General features: G+C 32.2%; 1 protein-coding gene across 1 annotated transcript in view; it reads left to right on the top strand.

Annotated features, from left to right (window-relative positions):
- The first annotated feature begins 1,275 nt into the window (after positions 1 to 1,275).
- The window catches only part of LOC145268653 (oxidized purine nucleoside triphosphate hydrolase-like), a 9,923-nt gene continuing 1,798 nt past the window's right edge, over positions 1,276 to 9,400 (top strand). The window contains exons 1-3 of the mRNA XM_080124138.1: positions 1,276 to 1,408; positions 6,462 to 6,627; positions 8,715 to 8,860. Coding sequence (XP_079980264.1) covers positions 6,467 to 6,627; positions 8,715 to 8,860 — 307 coding nt within the window. The 5' untranslated portion in view covers positions 1,276 to 1,408; positions 6,462 to 6,466. The remainder of the gene's footprint in view (positions 1,409 to 6,461; positions 6,628 to 8,714; positions 8,861 to 9,400) is intronic.

The following is a 9,400-nucleotide window of genomic DNA, read 5'->3' as shown; positions in this document are numbered from 1 at the left end:
GGGGGGGGACTGCCGGTTTGTTTTTCGTTCTTTTTTTTTTGGAGGGGGATATTCAATTATAGAACTTGTATTGTTTTTTAACAGGTGCTCATGCAGTTTAATTAACTGTTTTGAGCAAAAGAACTGTTTAATATTTTACAAAAATTCTGTTGATGGGAGGCGGTGGAGGGGTGGGGGGTGTTGTGGCCCCCACAAACACCCCCCACGCCTCTCCACCGCCTCCCACAAAGTGTAAACAGAATTTTTGTAAAATATTAAACAGTTCTTTCTGCTCGGTTAATGTCGGCGCGTTACTTACGTTAAAATGGTCAATTAAACTGCATATGCACCTGTTAAAAAGCTATACAAGTTCTGTAATTGAATATCCCCCTCCAAAAAAAAAAAAAAAAAAAAGAACGAGAAACAAACCGGCAGTCTCTTCCCTCTCCCCCCCCCCACCTCAAAAGAAAAAGGTGGCGATAAAGTAAGTGCACTTACTTCTTCATATCTTGGAAACTACTTGTTTCTTGGAATTTTAAACGTTAATGGTAATTTTAAAGGATTTCCCGAGGGTGGAAAAATTCCCCCCCCCCATCCCCCGGAAAAATTGTGGGCCACAAAGTGGGTGCTCATTTTATGTTAAATTAATATAGAAACGTGATCCCCCCTCTTTTGAAAAACTAACATTTCTTTATATCTTGTAAACTACTCGTTTACCGTAATTTTAAACGTTATTTTCGTTTTAAGCGATCCCAAAAACCGAGAAGAGTGGTAATTTTAAAGGAATTTTCGAGGGTGGAATTACCAACAGAGCATTCTCCGCAAGTTTTACCAAAATAAAAAATAAAAAAATCTATCCTTTTTTTTTTTTTTTTTTTTAACGGACGATTACTTTCTTTCGGCGCATGCATGTGCAAGTTGTTAACAAGATTATAGCGAAACAAAATTTAAATTTCCGTTCGATTTTTTCTACAACCGTAAAAAAAAAAAAAAAAAAAAAAAAAAAAACAGCGCAAGTTTTACCGAATTACGTTCAGACCACTAAACTCCGATTTTACCTAAATTTGCCACTTTGTTTCATTTGTTGTTGAGAATTTGGGCAGTTGCATAAGCCACGATTCGGAAATCTCTGTAAATTCCGAAATTCATGGATGACAATTGTAAACATCAGCGTCGAAATTACTATGACAACTACTATTGGTATTATTATTACAGTATTACACAATAACACTAGAAAAGACCGGCTGAAGAAAAAGCACGTGGGCAGATGAAAGTGATTCGACAAATCGATTTCCGGTTACGTACCGCTCTTCTGTGCTATAAAAACATGAAAGTCGTGAAAATCGCGCCAATTGCGTAAGCGCACGTTTCCACTGGAATTTCAACTTTTTTTTTCCCCAAAAAAAATAAATTGGATCGACTTTTATTCGTAAGTATATATGTATATATATTTATTTTCTTTGAATTTAAAACAAACGAAAGAAAGTGTTTATGATTTTGTAACTCTTTTAATTGTATTTATCATCAACGTGCACACCAACACCACTGCCCCCTTCCCGAGGCCATTTCAGTTTATATATACAAAAAAAAAAAATGGATATTTTTTTCTTTTCTATAATGAAATAAAAAGTGGAGGTGGGGGACATATGTTGTCAAGGTTGATAAAGGAAAAAAAGAAAAGGTCGTCCGGTACACAGAAAACCCCACCCATTTACCAAAACTTGACCACGTGGGCTAGAGACTTCAGCTTTGGCGAGTAAAGACACGACACGACTACCGGTACTTGTGTTATAAACCGTGCTGTTTTATTTATTTAGTTAAATAGGATTTGGGGTGCTTACAATGGCGTATCGTCCTCAGGATGTCCAGACCATAAAAATGTCTGAAGCCAAATTTTCCACGAAAAAAGGCCATATTGGCGGACGTACGCGAGGGAGGGCCCCCTATAGCGAAAAAACGCATCGGCTCCGATGTTGTATGCTGTTTGTTCAATCGAGCGTTCATTATTCTGAAAAGGAAAGAAGTTTTGGCCGGGGGAGGGGGGCGTTATTTTTTTTTTTTTTTTTTTTTTTATGGTAAATGTCGGCGCGTTGCTTACGGAAAACGGTTAATTAAACTGCAGAAGTACATGTTAATTGAATACTCCCACCCCAAAAAAGAAAAGAACGAAAAAACAAATGTTTGGTGCTTGTGTTTTTGCTTTGCTGGTGCTTATGTTTTTGCAAACCGTTCGTTAGAAAAGCTACAATAAAGATGAGGGAGTGTCGGCGCTTTACATGGAGTTATCTCCCTTTGGCGATTCTAAACTCCAAACAAAAAATTAAGACATCCAAGATGTCTAACTTCAATGCGCTCATAAAAACGTTTTTTCCGCTGTAAAAAAAATAAATAAATAAATAAAATAAATAAAAAATAATCAAAGGGTCTGTATTACTGTACACAGATTCGAAAAAGCTGTCAAAACAAATATATAACAAATAAATGTTATCAAAGGCAAGATAAGTTACTCTTCTACCTAACTGGATATATTTTTCGTGTTTTTATTCAATGTAACATGTTTATTCAGCTCGAAAAGCATACAGTGTTTACCGATGTATTGGAAAATTCAAAATGGCGCCCGACTCTCTCTTTAACACGGTAAGTTGAGGAAAAGATGTTATAAATAATAAACTAGACAAAATACTGTTAGAAATTTGCTCAATATGTTACCGTGACATAAGTTGACATATATTCGTTGTTTTTTTTTTTTTTTTAATAGTATTTTGTCTAGTTTATTTATAACACCTTTTCCCAAACTTACCATGTTAAAGAGAGTGTCGGGCGCCATTTTGAATTTTCCAATACATCTGTAAACACTGTTTTTCTAGCTGAATAAACATGTTACATTGAATAAAAACAAATGTATCCAGTTTGTTAGAAAAGTAACTTATCTTCAATTTGGCTGGAAATTTGCAATTTTCGGATTTTGTTACTTTTTTTTTTTTTTTTTTTTGCCGGGTTTAACGTTGCGGGGGGGGGGTCATAGGCGCATATTTCAAACATTTCAAAAACATTATAAACGCTTCAAACATTGGGCGAGACAGTAGACACTTAAGCCATAAAATAAAACACCGTAACAATAACATAAGTGCATAAGCACAAAAATTGCTTTCATTTTTAAATCCGGCTAAAAAAAAAAAAATATGCTTCGACACTTTATTGCCGAAATTGGAGACGCCATTTTATTTCACGCACCTGGCCAAATTTAGGGGAGAACATTTATAAAACTATAAAACCGAAGCATGAAATAAAAAAAAAATAAAAAAAAAAATTTAACTTCCGGAAAAAACTTTGAAAATTTAATAAAAGTGAAAGAACATATATCCGTAATTGTTTAATTGGAAATGTTTCGATTTAATTAATGAGAACGGAAAGTTTTTCATGGAACATTTTAATTTTTTTTTTTTTTTTTTTTTTTTCAGAAAATGATGACATATAATGGTTTAAACTGGGCGAGCGCTAGGTGTAATTTTTGTAGGAATTTTTGACACCCCTAACACGAAACTGGGAATAAAATATAAAAACGCAATTTCTCTTTTAAAAGTGGGTTGTTTATGAATTACACTTCCAAAATAAACTAAAGTTGTTTTAAAAGTAATATAAATATCTTGTTTAAAAAAAAAAAAAAAAAAAAATTTTAAACTTTAAAAATCTATCAATTTTTCTATTGATTCTATTTTTACGATATTTTCAGGGTCAATGTGAAATTTTATGCTCTTTCCAATAAACTGAATATAATATTTTAGACTTTTTTTTTTTTATTCATCCCCCCCCCATTTTCAAGTGTCTATTAAAAAGTAAATAACTAATTTACTCTCCAAAGTGTTATCAAATTGAAGATAAATGATCAATAAATAATATATTCAAATTTAAAACAAAAAAAAAGTGTTTTTTAGAAATTTGCCTGTAAAGTCCGAAGTTTAAAACCTTTAAAAAAAACACTTTTGTTTTTTTTTGTTTTTAATGAAACCTTGGTCCTTGCTCCTTTTAATTGAGAAAAAAAAAAAAAATTAGGGCTTGAATTACATTTTTCGATGAGTTATAAGCTTGGAAAGACGGGGTGGAATTATTCAATATTTTTCACGAAATTTCTGACACACCTAGGCGAGCGCCATTTGAAACCAAAACATTTATTATATAAAAATTTATCAAAATATAATTGGATAAACATTTATTGAAAAGTTTGCGTAAAAAATAATTTTAATTAATTTTGTAATGAAAGCACCATTGGATTTTTATAAATTTTTTTCAAACAAATTTTAATCTTTTTTTAAGCAACTTTGAAAGGTCAAAAACAAATTTGAATGATTTTTTTTTTGTAACGGGAGTGGGGTGTCTTTTTATTTTTATTTTTTTTTTATTTCCTGCTTCGGCCATAGTCTCTCCTGGATTTGGCCAGCAGGTGCGTGAAATAAAATGGTGTCTCCAGTTTCGGCAATAAAGTGTAGAACCACCCAAAAAAAAAAAAAAAAATCGAAAAGTTCAAGCCAAATTGAAATTTTTATATTTAACAAATTCATAGACAAAAAATATCGTAAAACTAATATATATTTCACCTAACAATTTAATAAACCAAAAGATATTTTAAAACTTGAATTCAACTTGAAAATACTATGGTGAAAGTGCACTGGGGACTACCCGAAGATTTACCTTAAGTTGATTTATTTATTTATTTTATTTTATTTTTTTTTTTTTTCAACTGACGATTACATTTACATGTTTTCATCCGTTCTTTTATTTTTGTTGTGGGGGTATCCACGTTGCCCATGATGAAAATGATTATAGCAGGTGTGTTTCAAACAGAACTTCATATCAACCCAGGAAACGCTGGGTACCCATGCTAGTTATTTTACATTTCTTTTCTAAAGAACCGTTTGAATAAATTAATTTAAAGTGTTGTGTAATTATTTCTAAAAAAAAAAAAAAAAAAAAAGCGATGTAGGTAAAGTAACTTATTTATTGTATTACTGTACACGTAGATTCGAAAAAGTTGTCAAAACAAATATATAACAAATGTTATCAAAGGCAAGATAAGTTTTTTTTTTTTTTTTTTTTTTTTTTTTTTTTTTTTTTTAACTGGATATGTTTTTAGTGTTTTTTTTTAACATATTTACTCAGCTCAAAGTTTGGGAAAACCCACCGAATACTTGTCAGCCTGTGTTATGGTAAGATAAATGTAGTGAGTTTGTGACAGTATTTTGTATAGTTTTTTAGTTTAACTCATTTTCCCAAACTTACGTATTCAACACAGTCGGCCGCCATTTGCATTTTTCAAATAGATCGAAAAACACTTTTTCGAGCCGAATAAACATGTTACATTAAATAAAAACGTTAACATTTATCCAGTTAGGTAGAAAAGTAATTTATCTTGCCTTTGGTAACATATTTTTTGACATGTTTCAAATCTGTAGTAAAGCAAACTCCTGATTTCTATATAATTCTGTTTGTCTATACTTTGCGATAACTCTTGCGTGTGTCCCAGGGGCTCTTTTAGGGCTAATAAAAACCCTCCATTTTGGACTATTTTACCATATTTGTCCAAAATTTTCTGTGCATGCCTATTTAGCAGTTTTGCATGATGTTGAATTCAAATTTAGATATGGAGACTTTGGGCTAAATGGGAGAGGGGGAACAAATGATGGACTGTTTTTATTTTTTATTTTATTTATTTATTTATTTATTTATTTTTTTTTTTTTGTGGTGCATATTTACATGTTAAGGCCTAAAACTGCACCGTTTGTTCATTTTCACCAGGATTTGACGTCCCCTGGGGACTTTATGTGGGCCTAAAAGAGGGGGGGGGCAATGCTGAACTTAGTCATTTTTTTTTTTTTTTTTTGTTTTTTTACATTAACCAACAAAAGAATGTTACCAAAGGCAAGATAAATAACTAAACCGACCTGGATAATTTCTTGTATTTTTTTTTACTTATTTTAAAGCATTTATTTACTTTGAAACAAAAGTAATATTTTGTTAGACAAGAAAAAGCAAAAAGCAGATTCGTTACAGCCACTTGGACTTTCAATAATTGCTCAAAAAACAATAAACAAAACACTGGTTAAGCCTTACATTGTCTGGTTAAATTACATTTATTGAATTAATTTTGAGCATTTTATTTTTAATTTTCCATTTTTGAGCAATTATAAAGGGTCCAAAATGGCTCTAAAATTTTTTTTTGTTTTTAACTCCAAACTTGACAGCGGACATTTACAATATTGCCTCCCACCTCTAAATTCCACAATTTCACTTTTTGTTTTATTTCTTATTTTTATTTTTCCTGTTAATCTCATTAATTATAGACTTAACTTTCAGATTTAAAAAAAAAAAAAAATTGAAAAAAAAAACTAAATTTTTACGACTTTTATTGTCAGATCAGTTTTTAATTATAATGTTCTATTAAATTGAATACCCACTTTTCGCTAATTTACAAATTTTATTTCCAGACGCGATGCCTTTACAAAGTAAGAAAGTGTTGACGCTCGTGCTGATTCGAGAAGCCGGGCGTGTTCTGCTTGGAATGAAGAAACGCGGTTTCGGCAAAGGAAATTGGAACGGATTTGGCGGCAAAGTGAAGATCGGAGAAGAGACAATTGAAGAAGGGGCGATAAGGTATGCAAGTTGCGCCGAGCGTTCATTTCGAAACGATTTTAACAATTGATAGTTACGTCCGTTTTTTTTTGTTTTTTTTTTTTTTTTTTGTTTTTTTTTAAGTTCAGTCTAAAAAAAAATTAAAAAAATAGAATCGTGTCACCGTTCGGTCTTAAGACAATGGATACCCCCTGTGCATGTAATCGTGAAACAAAGGTTGCACAATCACAACCATACTTCTCCTGAATTGGCACTGTTTGTTTCCAGTGTTAAGAAGTTAAAGATGACTGGAAACTATGCCGAGAGAGTTTGTACAGCACCTAATATTCCCAAATGGTCACTCATTTTCGTACTGGCCAGCCTCAATATTGCTTAACTTTGATTATTAGGAAGTGGTATATCAACATGACTATGCTATATATAATATATATAATATATATATATATATATATATATATATATAATATATATATTATATATATAATATATATATATATATATATATATATATATATATATATATATATATTATAATGGCAATTAAGCTACACGGAATACTCCGTTTCCACGCGAGGATTTTATCTTGCGTTTTTATTTACTATTGTTTTTAGTTAGCCAATCAGCTTTCTAGTTTTCTCCGCACCCTTCCTAATCAGCCAATGAGCAAGATATTTTAATTTATGCAGATTGCATATATATTATAGTATCAATCGGCTATTTAATATTATATACTACAAGGTTTAAAAAAATAATGGCGTTAATCAAATTCCGTCTGTTTAAAATATTACGTCTACTGATATTTGGGCTTGACGATCTTGATAGTCTTTTTTTCTCTTATAAATAAAAAAAAAGAATCGTCCCCTATTTCCTAAAGACGAGAGATATAACGTGACAAATATTTGGAATCAAGTCTCCCCTTGCTGTTTTAGTTCATTTGAAACTATAGCAGCAAGTTTTGGTCTCCCTAAATCAAGGCCAGAGGCTCTGGGGAAATATCAGATATTTCGTTCTTGGAGATATTGATAATCGTACCCTATTCCAAAAAGAGGGAAGATATAACACAAGTCACTTTTGCTTAGTATGTTGGCAACCTTCACATGGTCCCTCACATAAATATTTGATGTCTTTCTAGAAAGAATTCTGATCAGACAAATATTGGGAGAACCAATGTCTACAATAGAATCTTCGGATTTATAGAAGACTAGCATTTCAGCCCGGCGTTGCCCGGGTGTTTGGAGGTGTATGCTGAGCAAAAAAAAAGAGTAAATTTTTTTTTTTTAATTTGACCCCTATTATGACCCCTTAAAATTTATAGTTTCGGGCTCAAATCACTTTATTAAGTTAGATCCAGGTTCAAGGAACCTATATCTAAAATTTCAAGTGTCTAGACCCAAAATTGTCGGAGGAGTTTGGTAGAGTTCTTAAAGGTCAAATCGTTGAAATTTGACCCCTTAACAGCCAAATTTCTGGCTGACACCCGTCACATCGATTTTCCCAAATCTCAGTACCCGGTATTTCAAATTTCGAGTCTATAGACTAAAAATTGACAGTTATTGCATAGGGAAATGTACACAGACAGACAGACACACAGACAGACATGTTCACTTTTATAAATATATAGATAATTATGATGCCCATCTTAACGGACTGCTTCCTAGAGAGATTTACAACAGAAAGAGACAAATAAGTTTCTGGGGCCAGTAGGAGAAATATACTTGATCCGTCTGAAAGCTGCAATGCTGGTCTTAGACTATAACCATTTCTGATTCCCTCTACTTGGAGCCATCACCATCTGAAGACTCTTTTTGCCTCTCTGGCTACTGACTTGGTCTGCTCTTTCTGACTCTCAACTCTTAACTAAAAAGATCTCAATGTCCTGCTACGTCGTATGAATGTCGGATTCATACGATATAATGATGACCGTCCTAACCAACTACTTATCGGAGAGATTTTAATATCTTGTTTTATATCTTTAAAGGTAAATAAATATTTTTAAAAACAAAAAACAAAAAAAAAAAAAGCATATCGTTTTGGGTTTCTTAAATTTGAAATTGTAATACAGTTTTATTTGCTAACATTTTTTGTTTTTTGTTTTATCTTTTCTGCAGAGAAGTCTATGAAGAATGCAGCCTAACCGTTTCTGACCTCGAAAAAGTAGGAATACTAACCTTTGAATTCCTCGGAGATCGCGAGTTAATGGAAGTTCATGTTTTTTCCGCTTCTTTCTTTGAAGGAATCCCGAAAGAGAGCGAAGGTAAGTCCATGCAAATGACGGGAATTTTTTGTGCGATTCTGCGGTTGTCTGATATATCCGTGTAAGTGATGCCTGTATCTCAAACTTGATGTGACGGTAAACTGTATCTGATGGTGAGACCCCAGCTTGCAGACTTTAGGGGGAATGTTGAGCCATCTTTTAATTGCCATTGCACCCAGATCCTCTCTGATCCGGAGTGGTAGTACCTGTTAGGGTCCCAACTATGGGTTAAATAGAAACTGACTTGAAAAAAAAAAAAAAAAAAAAAAAACACATTCTAGAAAACTTTTTCTTCAAAATCACTGGATTCGGCATTAAATAACATGAAAAGAGTTGATATGCCGTAAAACAACCAACCAGACTTAATGGCAAAGATTCTGGTGATGACCTGTTCTGAAGGTGTTGGGTCTTGCTGATGTGAAGTTCCATTTTTTATATATATATATATATATATATATATATATATCTCTTTATTCGATTGGCAAAATTTTAGAATAATTATAAAAAAGTGAACCATATCGTAAATTCAATCAACTAAAA

The sequence above is a fragment of the Euprymna scolopes genome, chromosome 44 (genome assembly GCF_053919585.1).
Source record: "Euprymna scolopes isolate OS-2025 chromosome 44, ASM5391958v1, whole genome shotgun sequence".
Lineage (NCBI taxonomy): Eukaryota > Metazoa > Mollusca > Cephalopoda > Sepiida > Sepiolidae > Euprymna > Euprymna scolopes.
This window is presented reverse-complemented; position numbering and strand designations above follow the sequence as displayed.